The sequence below is a fragment of the Ambystoma mexicanum genome, chromosome 4p, assembly GCF_040938575.1.
Source record: "Ambystoma mexicanum isolate Mex_15411 chromosome 4p, UKY_AmexF1_1, whole genome shotgun sequence".
Lineage (NCBI taxonomy): Eukaryota > Metazoa > Chordata > Amphibia > Caudata > Ambystomatidae > Ambystoma > Ambystoma mexicanum.
The window spans coordinates 569,158,576-569,178,380 of record NC_090927.1 but is presented as its reverse complement, the minus strand read 5'-3'; the positions used below and the strand labels follow the sequence as shown (position 1 = coordinate 569,178,380).

At 46.3% G+C, this 19,805-nt stretch overlaps 1 protein-coding gene across 1 annotated transcript in view; it reads right to left on the bottom strand.

The window, feature by feature from the left end:
* The window catches only part of MCPH1 (microcephalin 1), a 2,120,508-nt gene that overhangs the window by 1,900,994 nt on the left and 199,709 nt on the right, over positions 1–19,805 (bottom strand). The window contains exons 6-7 of the mRNA XM_069606102.1: positions 2,737–2,877; positions 2,278–2,376 (exon numbers count right to left, since the gene is read on the bottom strand). Coding sequence (XP_069462203.1) covers positions 2,278–2,376; positions 2,737–2,877 — 240 coding nt within the window. The remainder of the gene's footprint in view (positions 1–2,277; positions 2,377–2,736; positions 2,878–19,805) is intronic.

Genomic DNA, 19,805 nt, shown 5'->3' with positions numbered 1-19,805 from the left:
ACTCAGCCAAGCCTTGGAGGCGGGCCAGACTGAAAATGTGGATTTGAAACTGAAGTAACTATGTTTTAGAATTGTACGGAACTGATATGGGATTTATAGGTTATTAAAATGAAAGATTTGCACAGTTTAATACTAATCTGGAATCTGTGCAACATTCAGAGACTGAAACCGGAAATGTTCATATTCTAGCAATTGTGATTATGTTAGGAACATGAAAAATTACAGGAAAATGCCCAGAGGGTATGTGCATGTATGTGTAAAAAATTGTACAGATCCGAAAATGTGTAACCAACCAAAAGCGTGAAACATACCTTAGGCAATCTGATGTGTATATGTATTATCAACACGTTTGTGATATTGGAAATATGTTTATGAAAAGTAGATTTTCTGGTTAAGAACAAAGGGGAGGGATTTTTTCTGGACCCTAAACACTGTCACTGACACATGACCACATCATGACCACACTGTTCCCTTCTCAAATCAGGAGAGGGGGAATTCTCTGACCTATCAGATCCTTCGAGGGTTGGGCATTGTATAATCAGCCTCCCCACCCCTTTGGAAAATGGGTAAATAGGGACCGCTGAGGACAGGTAAGACACACTTCACTCATCAACTGATCCACTGGCGAAGCACCCTGAAGGAAGATCCAGACTCCAGAACCAGACTCCAGAACCCTGAAGCAGAGGCCTAACCCAAAAAGCTGAACCCTTTTCAGCAGGCCTTTAAAATCTAGCAACCTGCTTTTAACCCCTAAACTTCCACGGGACTAAACCATTCAACAGCCTGGCTGGGCTGTTTTGCTGCTTCTGGCCAAGAACCCTTGCTAGAACCCAAGACCCAGATCAGTCCAGCAGAGCTGTAACCCAGAACCCGTCAGATCCAGTCCAAGAGGCCGTGCAGACCAGAGTGCCTTGCTGAGAGCAGAACCAAGCGCCTGAGACCTGTCCGGTTGCGAGCGAACCCCAGCCAAACCCTTGACCAGATCTTTCACAGGCCCATTCCATTCCAAAGCCATTATAGCGAGTATTTAGTATAGAACTGTCCATAGTCATCTCTTAGTTTAAAAGTAATCCTATTCAATACCTATCCAGAATTGCATTATAGAATCTTGTGTCCATCCTGAATCCTTTTCATTATATAGTCTTGTGATAACTGTAGCGATAAATCATCCTTGCGCTAAATATATTTTTTGAAGAAAGTCAAGTCTCCTGGAGGACAGATGTCGGGGCGGAGGCGCCGCTGCTCTGGTGGCTGGCCGTTGGGTATCTTGCACTTTCATAGCCCCTTAGTAGAAGTCCATCTTGGTTCCTAATCTTTATAATGCATCTTTCATTTTGAAATCTTGACTCTTTGAAGCTAACATCCCAAAAAAACAGCTATTTCTTGCTTTCAACTTCTGAATTTCGTTTTCCATCTGGTAATCATTCTACAATCATTGCTAGTGTTGACCTGAACCAATCCAAAGCCACTCACTAGTTCTGAATTCAATTTAGCGAATTAAAATCATTTTAGCATTTTTCCCCATCCAATTCAAACCACATCTAAAAGCAATTGGGGGCGGGGTGGTGGGGGTGGGGGGAGTCAGGATTGAAACTATTGATCACATTGTCTTTGGTTAAATTCATATCAAGTTTATTTATGTGTTGCATTCTAATATATCACTGCATTTCATTCAACCCACACAAAGTTATTCTCTGCTACATTAATCTTCCTATTCCTACTCCTAATTGATTAAAGAGATTGTTGATATTGTCATATTACCCATTGCTAATCATTGCATAAATATTCATAAGTGTGATATTCAGATATTATTCATATTTATAAAAGTGTGATATATATATTGTTCAGTTCCTCAAATAAATCTTTTAACTTTGCAAAACAAACCTACTTCTTGGCTCAGTGAGACCGGGGGGATTCCATGAGAGGGGCGTTATATAAGGGTACATCATCCAGAATTAAAAGAACTTTTGACATAAAAATATATAAATAAGGGTTTCCATTGGGCATCCCATACTAGGCATTGACTTAGTTGGAGTGCTGGATTGAAATCACTTACAGGGGGTAATCATATTGGTGTGGGTGGGTAGTCATAAGTCTTACAGTGGTTAGGCAAATGATTGATAATCTGTTTTGAACATTCATTGGAAAAAGTACATGACCAACACATACACCTTGTGTAGAGTACATCCAGAGGTGAATGTGTGTTGCTGGTTTAATAGATTAAGGGAAGAAAAGTGTATTCTCTAAATAATAAGATGTAAGGGACTCGTTGCATACCTTGGAAAGATGCATTTGGTGAAGCAGAAGGTGTATCCCCAAGAGATGGTTTAAATACGCGTCCTGGACTTTGCAGTGTTGGCTGCGACATTTGTGAAGCTGAAAGATGGGATACGATTGTAAATGATTTATGAATAAGCATCCTAGGTTGAAAAGTAAACTATAAGTAAATGTAGAACAAAAAGCATCAGCATCCTAATAGCCAACAGTTTAACATCACACTTGTGACTATTAAAGATTTCTATAGATTGGGAATTTCATGGGCTGTAGGGCTTTTGCAAGTGCTTACCTATCAACGTATCCTACTCACGAGTTTTTAAAAATCAGTACGTTTCAACATAAATTGATGCATGCTAGATAAGAAAACGAAATGTGAAGCTACCAAAGTGTTTGTCCAAACCATTACTTTAACTCACACTATTGTGGGCAGAACTTAGACAATGAGACAGCAACACTTACCTGTAGGGGAAAGATTTATCCTCCTGTCTTTCATTTCCTGTATTCTTTTTTCCATTGCACTTCCACGATGTACAACTTTAGCCTTTGGACTGTACATTAATTCGCCATCTTCATCAAATAATAAAACCGGCACATCAAAGCCTGAAGAACATTAAAACATTTGCAGTTTTAAGATGTGTGATAAAGCTTCGCTGCCCTGTAAGATCGAGCCTGAAGAGGCCGCCCAGGTCCATATACGAACTAGTAGTCAAGAATTATGCTGTAAAAGGCACCACTTCTTAATTGTTACTGGAATATGTGTTTCCTCCAAAGACAGTACATGGACATTGGTAACAAGAAAACGTAATTACTGTAGCCAACTACAGACGCTAAAGCACCCATGAAAGCTACCATGATTTTGAAACTATTACAGATATTTTTATGTGCCATTTCCGACCATTTCATAGCATTGCAAATACCAGATATTAAGGGCCCATTTGTCAGCCTTTGAAAGGCTGATGGGTTTCAAACGTATAACTGTAGGTGATCTTGACATCCCAGCAATAAGCGATTACCCCACTGAGTTATCTAACCACCTTTCCCAGAGCATGCAGCAAATCATCAAATATACTCGTGTAATGGGTTAAAGAGCATAAAAAGTACACAAGTGGAAAATAAAAGCAGCTTCCCTATACAGCCATGCTGCTTCCCATTTTATGGAAGTGTCGATTCGGGGGTTTTGTGGACATTTGCAGGTTTTTCGTATGTGCTCACAAATCACTATTTGTAGCTTGCAGTTAGATTCCGGCCATGTGATCATGGTTATGTCCCTCTCTTTATTCGCAATCTTACCCAGTATCTTTTTTCACGTGTCTATGCTTTGCTCTGCCTTTTGTGAGCACAGCCCTTCCCATCCCCTACCTCCAGTTGCATGAGAACGAACGCAGATCTACTTTCCAGCCAGCTAAAGAACGAGCCGCAAAGAAACAGTGACTGTGGCAGCACAGCCTAGTGGCATTCAACAACAAGCACACAATGGGCTGGAACTAAAGTACAATTAGTTACATATACAACAAAATACACCACTCAACGGATGGTCAAAATGTGTAAAAAAACACATTTACATGCATTACAATTAGAAACACTCAAAGTATGTCATAATGTGCCAACAAATCAATTATATATAAATAACAGTAAAGGGGTAGTCCATCGATTCCACTTCATATAGAACCTAACCAGCAAGTACTAGGCAAAGGAGCGAAGAAAGGGGTTGGAACATTTTAGGACATAAGCCTACCTGGACAAAACAGGAAGCACAGTTAGAATTAAAATACCGGGCCTGAACAGGTCCCAGATCACTCCGATGGAATAGTTAGAACAGTGTAACCACTAAAGTAACGTGTTCGTAGGCACAGAGTTAACTGAAGTGATTTGTTATACTAAAAGCTACAATAAATCCTAAATACAATATACAATTACAATCCATGTCCTAAAAACGTGAGGGCTGCATGGGGATCAGACATAAACGTCTCACTTAAGGTAACATCTGAGCAAGTCACTTTGAGGGAAGTATTTTCCAAATGTTCTCCCACAGGAACGAATGCCATTGAACCCCATAGGCTAGCCGAGGTTGCAGGAAAAAGTAAGGTCATTTCTACTAAGCCACAGGTGCATCAGAAGGGACATCGAGCCACAGGGGGCTCTAGAAGAGACCGCTCCTAAAACGAGTGCCAGCCCAGGATGCAAGAACCAGCAGGCCTGGAAGAGCATATTGCAGAGAGGGCGCACAGAGTTCGGCAACCAGATTAGACAGTACAAGAAGGGGATGGAGACCTCAAAACCCAACTTCTGTAGGCTCAAGGGGGCCCTGCAGATGGAGCCAGCTACAGAAACCGGCCACAGTGCACATGTACTCAGATTTTGGATGTAAACAATTCAGTCCAGCAATGGCGGGTACACAGGTAAGTGTTAGGTAAAGTTTGAATGCAGTACCCTCTGGGAACACTACAAGCAACTAGGACTACAGGTGTGTAAGCAAGCCAACCTTTTGTATAAGTCTGTATTACACAGTTTTGGTAGCGTGTTGAGCAGCCAGGCTTATCTCAAGAGGGGAAATGTGAGCAGTAGTGGAGTTACATAGATTCACAGCTACAAGTATTCAAATAGACTCTTACACTCAAGGTTTCTTCTATAACAATTAATTCATCCGTCCAATTATAAAACACTCATTAGAAGGAGGCAATTATATAGTAACACAAATATACTTCAATACTGTACACTCTTCTGAAACAGATAAGACCCTTTTGGGATGGTCCACAGACACCCTTCAATCACAGGTAACTTTAGTAACAAGGGTGCTGGGGACATGAATATCTTACTGTAAGCCTTCACAATACTTTTCAAGAGGAGTAAAAGGAAAAAGTTATTATAACATAAAAGGTTACAATTATTCTCAGACAGTGCAAATACTTTGAGTTCACCAGAGGCAATTCAATAGGCTAGGCCAAAGTCAATGGGTTAAAGTCTTGGAGTTCTTCGAACTATATTGTCGAACGAAGAATCATATGTTGGGTCACAAGCTGATTAGGCCTGTGAGTTGCAAAAGTTCCAAGCACTTTTACTGCGAGAGGTAAGTACTCTCAGTCTTGTTTTACAGTACCTTACAATGAAGAAAAGAGCAGCTGAGGACTTATGTTCCTGCCAGTTCCTGCAGATCTCGCTGTTCCTGAGGCTCAGTCGTGGGGACAAGAGGGAGGACATCGGGGGACTACTGGACTGCGCTGGGACAGTCAAAAGCTCGCAACTGGCAACTTCAATTCCAGTGGCTGTAAGTAATGCACACAAACTGGTGTCCCTCTCCTTGTTTCTACGGTTTCCTGCAGCAACTCTGAGGAAATTCAACCAGCTCAGAGAAGGGTGTCCTGGTGACTTACTGTGGAGTTGAGTGGTCCTACCAACTCAAAGGGAGAAGTCGTCCTTGCAGGGGCTTCTCTGTCTATGCAAACTTGGTGATTCGGACCTGCAGCAGGGCTTCACCGGGCAAACCAACGGTCCAGGAGTTGCAGCAGCCGTCCTCTTCAAGCTCTTCTTCGGTTCCTCCATTCCAGTGGTCGACTCTGCCTTCCAAGCCAAGTGTCACACTCACCTGTGTCTCTGCAGCAGCGATGGACGAGCCGCCCTTGACCCCGAGTCTTCACTTCCCCTGTTTCACCCGGAGGAAGACCCGTCAAATACAAGGTGTACACTCAGACCTGAATTCAACCGATTCCCCTGGGCCCTTTCCCTCTCTTTACTGTATGCAGTGATGTCCCCCTATGGGCTTACCTTGATCTTTAGTAGGGTGTGCACTCCATCCTGCATTCGCTGGGGCGCGATTCACTCATGTGATTAGTGCCAATGTCTGTAGGCTGAGTTCAGATGCCAAACGCTGTTTTATGCCTTCACCGCGAGGCTGAGTGTTCAAGGCGCCAGTTTCTTCACTGGCTAGAAAGTCCTTCCCACAAGTGAACGTTGGAGAATTTTGAGTGTCCAGAATTGTCCGTATTGTCTTTGTTTGCCGTTATATTTTTGTGGGCGAGTAGCACTAGTGTAGAAGCTAGCTGCTGGTAGGTTTGCGCAGTGCCTTCAATTCGAGCGCGCCTGGTAATGTCTTTCCGTTTCCCTTGCAGGAGAAATTATGTGGTATTAGCGCCTCGAGTCCGGGTTTAGAGCTACGAGAGACTTGGTGGTTGGGTAAGTATACACAGAGGCTTTTGGTAAGTTTGCACAGCGAGTGCTGTGAAATAAGTGTCTGCATTATTGGGGCGAGCGCAATGAATAATGTCTCTTCTTTCTTTTGGAGGTGTTTGTGCGCTCGTACAACTGATCTGGATTGCAGCGTCGTGGGAAGATCCGGTGAGTATACGCAGCGTTACTGATGTGCGAGTGTTAACGCAGTTCTTCTTTGTTCTTACAGGTGCCGCTGTAGAAGTCCCCTCTTGACTGGAGATCGTTGCGGCGTGGAGTAAGAACGGAGGTTCTTCCGGAGCAGGTAAGCTGAAGCAGGATGATCCAGAGCAGGTAAGCAGAAGCAGGATGATCCAGAGCAGGTAAGCAGAAGCAGGATGATCCAGAGCAGGTAAGCAGAAGCAGGATGATCCAGATCAGGTAAGAAGTTGGCTGATCCAGAGCACGGCAAGTGTGTTGCTGATACAGCTCGCAGTAAGCAACACGAAGCACTGGAAGAATCTTGGGTGTGGCTTATAAAGCCAGCCACACCCAAACACTAGAGAGCTCATGAATCATCATGCACTTCCTGTTTGGCAGCAGGAAGTGGTAACCAGGAAGTTACTACAAACACTAGGAAGGAATGAAAGGAGGGATTTGCTATGGGTTCTTTGTGAGCCTATGCCAGACCTGCCAAGCCTCCACCCAGCTTGCCCCAACTACCTGCCTGATACCCATGACACCAAGAGACTCGCCTTTTATTCAGTTCTCTCCCATTCATTCCAGCCTAGCTGTCATTCACCCGGCTGGGTGGCTTGTCCTTGCCGGACAGTCAGCCAGCCAATCACCACAGAGTGCATTTGGTCTCCTACGTGATTAAGCGAACGAACAAAGAGACCAAACCTGGTTTGGCACGCAGAGACAAACTGTAGACCGACCTTTCCAAAAAGAAATGGCGAAAAAAGAATACCGGGACCTATTTAAACAAAGAGGGCTCAGACGCCATCTTGAAAAACATGGCTTCCACGATTTAACGTTACCTGCGCTACGGATAATACGAAAAATCACGTTAGTCCGTTGTAAAACCACTGCCACCAGCCATTCTGAGAGGAAAGTGTAGCATTTGACTGCTACATGAGTATGTAGACATAGGGGATACTAAGTAACCCCCTCCAGCACTCCACTGTAAGATGGGGTCTGCTGGGTCTAGGAATTTAAATGACTAGTAAAGTCAATTTCACTTTACTTACTCTGGAAAACAGTAGTTTATCCCAGAGAAGGTATTTAAACCTTGGGAACGCCTGAAAAGGTATCCCTGTGCCACTGCACTGAGGGTGCTGTGTGACACAAATGAAAAGATGATGCCTATGGAGTTGGTTAGACTCTATAACCAAAGAAAACACAGAGGTAAAACACATATCAAAATACGAGAGAGTAGGAAAAAGGCTCACAACGCTCTCCAGGTAACAAAAACAAGTCCTCAAAATACAGCAAAGTTGCTGGGGGTCTGTAAGGTGAAGGGAATTAGCACATTTTTGAGAATTCTCCCTAACAGTAAGCTTTGGTGTTGGGTTTAGTCTGGCAAAGTGCAGTTGGGGACAAGCTGTTGGGACTCAAATCCACGACTGATCAAGGACCCAGGCGACCAAAAGAGCAACAAACAGAAGACATGAAAGGAAAGCTCATAAGGCAGAAGTTTCAGCAGCCAAAGATGGCATGAACATGCACTACCAGCAACAGTCCCGCGATTAGGGCAAAAGCAGGAGGGAGCATAGAGGGTGCCAAAAACAGACTGAAAAGAGCAGCAGCAAGCCACTCGACTTCCAGGCAAGTAATACCACCCACCTTAAGGCACTAAGGCCAGAAGGATCTACACAAGAGATAGCACTGCAGATGAGGAAGTCATCCCAGGAAGGAGCATCTAAGCCAGCTCTGATGATGACAGGAATCAAAGGATGAGCTCGGGATAGGATTCAACTTTAGAGAAAAACACGGTGCAAGGACAAAGGCACCCATCTTCGGAAGCAATCAAGAGGTCAGGTACGGATCTGTGGAATGTACAGCAGCCCCCACTAATATATTCCCCCCCCCCCCAGGGGCTGATCTAAGCAAGTCCACCAATGACATCAAAGGCAAGCACACAAAGGTTTTGGGGGCGAGTCAATCAGACTGACCTTAAAAACTGCTACACAGGAAGAAGCATGGTGTGTTGACTCAGAATGAGCTCGCCCACAAAATGTATACTGTAATTCTCTGTGAATGTACCAACATGTTTATTATTCGTATATTTACATCCCGTCTTAGTGTCAAAACGAGAAAACTAATACTAACGACGTGGTGCTGTAAATTCCACTTGTACGACTGTCTCAGAAATAAAGATCGGGAAGGAAAAAAAAAAAAACAGCTACACACAATCGCTCCCACACAGGATTTAGATTGGAAGTTTAGAGGACATTAAATCGGTCTACACCAATTAAAACTGCAACCAGATTGACATTTTGGCCTTGCATCGTCGACCACGTAGATACAGGAACGGTCCATAACAAAATAGATGGTAGCATGGCTTACGGCTACCATATAGGTGCAGTGGGCTTCTAATACAGTAAAAGGGTCTACAACCGTGGTGTAGCCAAAACTAAACCACAACTGCCACCAGCCACATCCACAAAAAACTTCAGGGCGAAAGTCACACACGGACTAAAATGGAGTTCATAAATACCCCTCCACTGAAAAAGGATTAAAGTGTCAGGGGGGCTTCAGGAGAAGTCCCGCTGTCCACAAAAGAAAAGTCGAAAAAGAATGGAAGCCAGCACAAAGTTCAGAGGGTCTTAAAAGTAAACACCTCAAAAATGTAATTCTGCCCTAACCAACACACACAGGCTGCGTGCCCCTCCATCTCTCTTTGTTCTACTAGGACCATAGCTTTATCTCATGGATCGCACTAAAGCGGCATGTCAAATAATATTTCATTTGCTTATGTACTTTCACCGAGCTGTTTTTTTGTTTCACCATTCCTTAGCTGTATCATTTCTTCTAGTTTTATCAGTAAGCAATACCTTACCATACTAGCTTCGACACCAACTATATAACTATTTGCTAGCAAGAATGCCATTATGAAAGCGCATCAGTTAGGGTTTTCAGTACAGCTTACAAGACCTGGATTGATATAACTGATTGTATGTTGATGAATAGTATAAAGCAGCATTAGATGGTTTGCACGAATAATGCCGACAATGCCATTTGAGGCCTGGGCTCTGGAAAGCGTAATGTGTTCCGGACACTTGGACATTTAATGGATTTGAATGTGCATCTGGAAAGTTAAACCATGCGAGGAAGACCGCGGGTAACCACAGGGACAGGTTATTTCCCGTAGATTTGGGTCTGGTGATCGGTACATCTGTGTCAACGACATACTAGTACAGAGATGGACTGCTTCTACTATAATCTGTATCCGCGCCGTGTGCCAGTTGATGCTCTGAGAGGGCACCACTGGTTTGCAGGTCAGCTTCGCCTGAAGCCCTGCAGTGTCAAACTGACAGAGGTAGCGGTAAGGCATCATTAAAACTCCATCAGTGCTGTTGGGATGAGGATACACGTGTTTCACTTTAAAAGATTCCACAGGGCCTGCTCTCAGTGTCTGTATGAGTATTGCTTAGTATTGCAGGTGTCAGTCCATGCTGCAGTATCAACACTAATGATTGGTAGCACCCGTACCAAGCACCAGGTTAGCGCTCCAATCCCTTCTTTAGTATAAACCCACACATTTAATTCCCTTTTTTCAGCATTCAGTTATAATAAAGTCGAGACAGCAGATGAACTGTAGCTAATGCCTTTGTTATAGAACTGCAACACCGCCAGCTCAAAATGATTTGCACTGAATGACAGACAAACCCCATATCTGAACTAGTCAAGAGTGGCGAAACACTATCGAATGCCAAGAACATAAGAAAAAACACTGAGAACACTCATGTCCGTGCAGGTGCAGTCTTCTCCAAGGGCAGACATCCCAAGCGAGGGGTGCAAGGGCTAAGAGGAGTTTATAAGGAAAATTGGTGGGGTAGGAGTGGGCTAAGAGGGATGGGTACAGTGCAAGATCCCCAAGGAAATGGATTTGAGTCTTCCACAACTTGCAATTATTGGAGGCTGGAAGGTCACTGGAACAATGAATGTCCCTATCAACCCAGTAGAATGTCCATCTCCCATTTCCAGATCCACCTAGTTCCCAAAGCCGAATGCACTGGTGTTTAAACCCAAATACAACAGCATCCAGTGCGCCAGATGAAAATCAGTATTTACACAGCCTGGAAGAGAATTTTGCCATGAATGCACCAATACACGTAGACAGATAAAGACACTATGCATACTGCACTGTAAAAAAAAAACCCATTTAATTCCCGGTAAAACGAGAATTAGCAAATCAGCCATATGAGCTGAACATTTCCCTAATAGCCTATATTTTACCACAAGTAATGCGTTGGACATTACCAACACGCCTGTGGTGCATACTGTCATCAAACCAGTATTCATTACCTTTGGACGCATCACTGACAAACACTTGTTTTGGAAAGCCCAACTGTCCAGGTCATTTGTTACTACATTCGACTTTCAAAGGAGGTCTCGGCCTAGTCATTGTACACCAGGTGGAGTATGTCTAGATATTTCTGACAACACAGAAGCTGCAGGTGCCACACTCCAAGAATCTCCTTCCCCAATCCTAGAACCTAAAAAACCTTTTCCCCTAGCATTTATCAAGCTGTTCACTCAGAACCCTGGCAGACTCTGGTAGGCACATGAGAATGAGGCAGGGTGCGTACGTAATGCAGAACAAATCCACAGAGAAGTTGACCAACCTAAGCGACTGCCCAGAAACCCCCCCAGTAGTAGTTGTCTTCCAAAGCAGAAGAGGGGATAGCCCTGCCATAGTCACTTATGAAAAAAGGAAGTATCATACCAACAAGCAGTTCCTAAAATGCTCCCATACACCCCTTAAAGAAACCAGGAAAGGACGGAGACTTATTTGTTTAAGACCTCTGTCCTCTTTATGCTGTTGTATCAAACTTGTTCCCAATAGTCGCAAACCTTGGTGCTATATGCTACTGCATTCCTACAGCAGCCACACACTTTACTATTGTAGATCTTTGCTCTGCCTTTTTCTCCATACAGATACACCCAGACAATAGATCATTTTTTCACCTTTTCCCATCACGGAATCCAGTACACATGTACCAATCTTCCACAGAAGTAAAACGGCTAACCTTGTATTCTTAACAATTAAAGAAATCTCTCGAGGACATAAAACTCCAAGAACAATCTGTTTCGGTCCAGTACGTGGATGACCTATTTTTAGCTAATCTTGCTTGGACTCTTGCAAAGAAGAACTCCAAGTTAAAGCCATCAATAGTACAAAAGGTCACAAATCAACCAAGCAGAACTACCAACTATGCATGGAAAGGGCACATTGATTAGGACTCCACATGGCATTATGTGAGGCTGTTGACTAATAGGCGCACTTAAGCTATCCTCAAGGTACCCAGATCCACAAACATCACACGATGTATGTCTTTTTAGGAATGTCAAGATATTGCAGATATTGGATTTTAGGTTAAACGGACATTACCCAGCCACTACAACTTAACAAATTAAAGACAATCAGAATCCGTAAAATGGTCTGAAGAAAATGAACACACGTTAACTGCATTTAAACCAGTGTTATCAAATGAAAGAAATTCGTATATCACCATGAGAGAAATTAGTTTATTAGCAGTTCTTGCACACACACAAAAAAAAAAAAAACGGGAAAACAAGTATCACAGACCGCTTACCTATTCTAGCATGGCCCTAGATAGTAGCTGCAGTATGTCATCACAGTCTTAGAACTATAGCTGCAGTCGCACTGGCGGTGCAGCAATCTGAATGCTTAGTCCTAGGATCTCCATTAGAAGTAGCCGTCCCTCATTCCACAACAAATTTTACTTTCCCAACTGACCAAGTAAACGATGTGAATCATGAATTCATCACATATAACATTAACCGACTGTCCAATCCTAAATCTAGGTTCCTTATTGCCTTGCCAACATGGCGCAGAGCATTAGGACTATGTAGTCATCACAGATGAGCTCCTACATCCTAGAAGAGACCCGACACTCCCTTACATAACCCAGACTTGATATATTTTGCCAATGGATCGTGTTCATGAGTTAGAGAAGGTGACAGCAAGATATCATTTTTGGTCTCCCCAGACAGTAACAAAGTGCTAAAACCAAAATGTGATGAGTGGAAGATTTTGATTTAATCTAAACCACTGGCATTGCTCTGGGCAACCTTCCACACCACCGTTTTTTAGCCCGTCTGTGCCATTGCAAAAGGGGTCCAGCCATATATGTTGTGTTTATATAGCGCTTTACACCAAAGCGCTTTACATTATAACAAGGATACAATAAAAACAGTAGAAGCAATTACAAAATATGAATCAAACCAGTAATACAATAAGTAGAACAAGTTGCAGTGAAGATAAACGAGGGAGGAGGGGGGAGAGAAGGGGAAGGAAGTGGAAAACAGGAAGAGAAATAGGCTGAAGATGAGAGAGGAGGAGAGGGTACTTAAGAGGAACAGAGCAGGGAGAGTTAAGGAGGGCTAAAGGGAGGAGAGAGGAAGGTGGAAGGAGGGGATAGGAATGTCAGGGAGGGGAGTGGAGAAGAAGAGATTTCAAGGAGACACGAAAGGAGGAATAGGTGGGGATGGAACGGAGAGAGGAGGGGAGTTCCATTGGAGGGGAGCAAGAGCTGAAAGGAGCGAACACAAGGCGGCGGTGCATGGGGTTGGGGGCACAGAGAGAAGGAAGAGATCGGAGCGAGCAGGAGGGAGTGTAGAATGAAATTAGAGATATGGGGGAGCAAGATTGTGAAGAGATTTATGGACAAGACAGAGGAACTGGAATTTAAGTTGGGAATGAAAGGAAAGCCAGCCAAGATGAGAGCGAGGAGGGAATGGAGTCGTGAGAAGAGAGAAGACAGAGGATACGAACCGCAGAGTGGTAGAGGGATTTGAGAGGGCAAGATGGGAAGCAGCGAGTCCAAAGAGGAGAGCAGTAGAAAAGACGAGAGAAGATGAGGGAGGAGGAGATTAAAAGTTTAGTGGCATGGAAGGTGAGAGGAGCAGACTTTACGAATATTGAAAAGGTGGTAGCGACATGCGCGGAAGTAAGAAATATGGTGGGTGAAGGAGAGGGAGGAGTCAAAGTAAATACCTAGATTACGAGCATGGGCAGAGAATGCAAATCATTCAGGTGGTGCCACCAATGGGAGCGGCCCCGCCCGAACTGCTAGGCCAGGTCCTCTGCACGGTAACACAAGCAAACCCAGACATGTTACAGCATTGTTGGGCCCCCTCAGTGAGGTGCAGCTTGGTTCCCTATGGCACAGCGAGCAAGAGACACACTCCAAGGCATACCCTCTCTCCCATAGGGAGACAGACAAACCAAAAAAGTGATGGGTGGAAGATTTTGAATTAATCTGAACCACTGGCATTGCTCTAGGCAACCTTCCACACCACCGTTTTTAGCCTGTCTGTGCCATGGCAAAAGCGGTCTTTCCCCTTTCGTAATGGCTTGGCAAGTGAAGAACGATGGTCTGGAGGGTTGCCCAGAGCAATGCTAGAGGTTAAGATTAACTCGAAACCTTCCAGCCATCACCTCTTGTTTTGCTTCGTCACCCGGAGAGGGACAGGTATGCCCAGACGTGGGTCCCGTGCCTGCTGGGCTTAGAGACCCAAGCTGCTCCTCACTGATGAGGCCCAACTAGGCTGAAACATGTTTGGGGATACTGTGGTCTCGTGCAGAAGGGATGTGGCCAAGTAGCTTGGGCTGGACTACCCCCTTTTGTGGGTAGGACCATGCCTGATTTGCATATGGTCTTTCCTGTTTTGTAGGCGAAGAACAATGGTCAGGAGGGGTGCCGAGAGGTTAAGATTCATTTGAAAACTTCCAGCCATCATCTCTTGTTTTGCATTAAGTGCTAGACTACCCAAAGCATTTTTCACCCAAGTCACAGAATTAGTAGCCTATACAGTAACAAGATTTCAAGTGGGAATGCTCTTGCAGATGCAGCTGCCAAACAGGTGGACATATCCACATTTCTGGCTCAATATGTATTTCAAATAAAGAGTAGGGAATAGACCCCTTCAATCTCATCCTGTACAAGCAGCTGCCTCCCAAACAGAAAAGCGTTTTCTCTAGAATGAGCTGTCACCTGCACCCAGACAACCTTTGGAGAGATGGACACGGTTGCATTGCCACCCCAAAGGTACTATTAGAAAACTTGGCTCGCTTTTATCACAGACTAACCCATATAGAAAAGGGGGTTATGATAAACACCCTGAATCAAACACCAGAATTAGCTGCAACGGCATAGACTGGAGTAGTTTCTTACCTGTAACTCCATTTCTCCAGCATTGGTATCTTTCATGGATTCACATGCTGTGAATATTCCCCCGTCGTCAGGCTGGGAACCTCGGTCATTTTAACTTAGCGTTTTCCTATGGAAAACTTCAACACTTCAGTGTCCCATCAACGTCCTTTTTCAGTGCTTTAGTGCCCACCAATAGGACGTAGGGTATAAATAGCCCGGCCCCCGCGGCTTCCCATCAGATTTTAACCTCCAAAGTAGAGGAAACCTGACCGGCGGGCGCGTGTGAATCCATGAAAGATATCAACGCTGGAGAAATGGAGTTACAAGTAAGAAACTACTCCCTTCTCCAGCATTGGATCTTTCATGGATTCACATGCTGTGAATAGATTACAGAGCAGTACCCAACATGCAAGGTGGAGTGTCAAGGCAAACCAATATAGAACATTATCACATACATGAGCCAAGGAAACACATTCAGTGATCAAGATCAAACAAATACCCCGAAGCTGCAGGGCTGACCTTATTGAAACAGGCATTGCAGGACCACCCGTCCCACCGGCACATCCTCACCATGCTGCTGCTCCAGACAGTAATGCCGGGTAAAGGTATGCAGCACAGACCAGGAGGCCGCCTGGCAAATGTCCACCAGCGGAATCCCCGACCATAATGCCGCCGACGAAGCCATAGACCTAGTCGAATGCGCCTTCAGAGTCCTTCCCAAAGGCGTTGCAGCTTTAGTGTGGCAGAACGAAATAGCAGAGGACAACCAACAAGAAAGTCCTTGTTTGGAGACTGCCCATCCTTTGACAGACGGCCCACAAGCCACAAACAGCTGCCTAGATTGCCTGAAATCTTGAGTAGTTTTCAAATAAAACTTAAACGCCCTCCTCACATACAGCGAATGCAAAGCCCGTTCTGCAGGCTGAAGCAAAAAACGAGGGCAACACAATAGAAGAGTTTATGAAATGTCATTGGCACTTTCGGGATTAAGTGCGGATTTATAGCCAACACCACCTTGTCCTTCAAGAACCTCAAGTATGGAGGGTCCACCACCAAGGCTTGCAACTCAGACATCCTCCTGGCCGAAGTAATGGCCACCAGAAAAGTCACCTTCCATGCCAAAAATTGCAAACGCTGTTCAAATGGAGGTCTCATCAGACCCGACAGAATCACATTAAGGCTCCACACCGCCAGAAACTTCTTGACTGGAGGAATAGTACGGAACAACCCCTTCGAGAAATGCTTGATTAGATGATCACTAAACAGAGGTGCAGCATGTCGCCTCCGAGTAAATCTAGAAAACGCTGCCAAGTATACCTTTACGGAGGATAGCGCCAGGCCCCTTTTAACCAACTGCAACAGGTAGGGAAGAACTTGCTCAGGTGAAATGTTCAAAGGGTCCACCCCGGGCTGGCCTTTACACCATACACAAAACCTTTTCCATTTACACACATAGGAGACATTTGTGGGCGGCACTCTTGCCGCCTCCAAAATTCACCGACAGTCACTGGACAGCCTCAGCAGGCCAAACTCGGAGAAGTCAGGAGCCAAGCAGTCAGGCTGAGAGATCCCAGATTGTGGTGCCACACAGCGCCCTTCTCCTGGGACAGAAGGTCCAGCGTTGTTTCCTACCGAATCGTCTCCGCTACGGACAGATGAAGGAGATGAAGGAGATCCGAGAACCGCAGCTGCCTGGCCCAGAACGGAGCCACCAGAATCACATGGCATGGGTATCTCCGAATCCACTGGAGGGTCCGTCGAATGAGCGGAAACGGAGGAAATGTGTACGCGAACCGGCCTGTCCACGGGAACGAGAACGCATCCCCTAGAGACTCGGGGTTATCCCACCTGCTGGTGAACTCTCTGCACTGTTTGTTCACCCTCGTTACGAAGAGATCCAACGGAGGATGGCCCCATTTCTGGAAAATCATGGCAACTTGTTGCTCCTTCAGCTACCATTTGTGGAGCTGGCCTACATCTCTGCTGGGCGCGTCTACTTGCACATTCAACACTCCCGGCAAATGAAACGCCAATGTCGTGCAATAGAGCCCAATGCCAAAGTTCCTGTGCTTCTCTCGACAGCACCCTGGAATGCATGCCCCGTTTCCTGAGATAAAACATTGTGGTGGTATTGTCTGTCAACACCCTCACGATCGAACCGTGTACGCGCGCAGAAACGATTTCAGGGCCCAATGTACTGCTCTCAACTCGAGACTTCGCCGGAGACCACAGGCCTTGAACCTGCGAACCGCTGAGATGTGCCCCCCATTCTGTCTGAGAGGCATCCCCCACAATCATAAATTGGCACTCTGGTTCCAGCAACAGCAGGCCCTGAACCAGATTGTCCGAGCACTGCCACCAGCAAAGAGCTTCCACCAGACTGCCGTTGATCACCACTTTGTCAGACCACGAGCCGCGACACCGAGCTCACCGGTCCGCGAGGAACTCCTGCACCGCCCTGAAGAGCCGACAGTTTGGCACCAGCGGAATACAGGACGCCATGGCCCCCAACAGTGACATGTAGGTCCGGACCGACACCCTTGCACCGATCTTCCACTCCGCCGCCCTTTGCCAGAGCTTCATTACCCTCTCGGCCAAGGGCTTCACAATTCCCAGATGTGTCTGAAACTCTGCCCGCAGAAACACCAAGTACTTGGAAGGCGACAAAGGACTTCTCAAAGTTTATGGCGAAGCTTAGCCGTTGCAACAGCTGCATTGTAGCGCAGAGACTCTCCTGCGCTTCCCCTGGCGATGAACCTCGGACCAGCCAGTCGTCCAAGTACGGGTATACGTGATGACCCTCCCGTCGGAGCCACCAGTGCCAAACATTTTGTAAACGTCCTGGAAGACTACTTTAAACCAAACCGGAGTACCCAAAACTGGTAATGATCTTCTACGACAAACCGCAGGAACTTGTGGTGCCGTTGTCGCATGTGAATATGGAAGTATGTGTCCTGTAAATCCAACGATGTCAGAAACTCGTCCGGCTTCACTGACCTAATGACTTCCTGAACAGTGAGCATCATGAACTTCAGGCGTTGCAGAGTCTTGTTCAGCGCCCGAAGATCCAGAATGGGCCATCACTTGCCGTTGGGTTTCTTCACCACAAAATAACGCGAATAAACCCCTATGCCTCTCTCAGCTACCGGAACCAATTCTATAGCCCCTTTCTGTAGCATAAGTACAACCTCCTTCCGCAGGATGCGAAGGTGAGGTTGCACAGCATACACTGGAGGAATGGAAACCGGGGAACACAGCAACTCCAGCGAGGGGCCCAGACGCACTGTGTCCAACACCCAACGGTCTGACGTAATCTTGCACCACTCGACCATGTGCATTGCCACCCTGCCCCCCCAGTAGTTTGTCCTGAAGACAGTCATTGTTGTGGCTTAGCCTGTCTCCCTATAGAGGAGGAGGGCTGTGCCCCTCTTTTCCTGGAAGCCTGAAAGTCCTGACTCTTCTGCGCTGACTGCACCAACCTCCTATACCCCTGGGAGGAGTACCCAGACCGACCGTAACCCCAGTCTGAGGTGGAAGTACACCGTGCATTCCCAGAAGCCGCTCGGAACGGACAAAAAGAGCGCCCACTCTGCAAAGCTCCCAACGATTTAGCAGTCTCAGTGTCCTCCTTCATTCCCATGAGGGCTTCATCAATTTTCTCACCAAACAACTGCTCCCCCTCACAGGGCATGTCCAGAACCTTATAATGCACCTCAGGCCGAAAGCCTGTGCACTTAAGCCAGGCTTGGCGACGCAGCTCTACGCCGTTGGTAATCTGCTTAACGCCGGACTCCGCTAGGGTCAACGGCAATATTAATACTGTGATTGGAAGCCTCCTCCCCTTCATGCACCAAGAGCATGGCAGCCTTGCGGTGCTCCTCCGGCAGATGGTCCAAAATAGGTGCTAGCCGATGCCACATCTCACGATCATAGCGTGACATGATCGCTAAGGAATTGGCCGATTTCACGGTCGTTGCCCCAACAGCCAAACACCTTTTTCCCGAAGGCATCCTGTCTCCTGGCGTCACTGTCCGGAGGAGTAACACACTTGTGCTGACTCCGGGGTTTATGGCTAGCCGCCGACGACACCACTGACTCCGGAGTGGGCAGCAACAGTAAGCACTTCGGGGTAGAGTTTGGGGCCTTAAACGTCTTCTCCAGCCTCCCTTTGATAGCCAGTTCTGAGAAGGGATGTTGCATCGTGCACAGGCCCTCCTGCCACAACGTGGTCCACAGTAGGCACGGAGAATACCGCTTTTCACCTCCTACCCATGTGGTCGAACAGAAAGCACTCCTTACGCTCTTCCTCAGGAGTCAATACAAATTCTACACACTCCTTAGCCATCATGGCGTGGAACGCCCCCACCTCCATATCCGAATCCCATGCCGTGTCACTCGCCGGCGATGAAGAGCCAGTAGATATGGTCTCCCAAGGCCCACTCCGACAGCTCACCCTCCTCAGGGTAGGAACGTGGACGATCTTCACTCCCCAGCAGAGGCACAGGCAACCCAGCCGTAGCCGACCAATGGGGTGGAACACCAGCAACTTCCAGGACAGGCCCCACCGGAACCACATTCAGAGGTGGCAACCTTGAATCCAGCTGGCCCAACAAGGATTGCAGCGTAGACAGAACCTGGAGCGACAACATAGCCTGTGGGTTCACCAGCAGGTAACTAGTCGGACCAGCCCCCATGGCCCCCGACCTCAAAGGTCCAACACACTGCAGCCGCAAGGCTGACAGCCCCAACACCGGCACCCCGTTGTCATCCACCTCCAAGGACACCGAAAAAGCAGCCGTCTCATGATGTAGAACTGCATCAGCAAGTCAAAGGTGGAAGCCTGCCACGTGCAACTCGTCGGCACCAATCCGTCCAAATCCATCCTCGACGTGGAGAAAAAGCATCAGGCCTTTATCAAACCCTGCCGTTGCCGGAGCCGATGACGCAACCGTCGACAACAGTATCGTAGATGGCAGAACG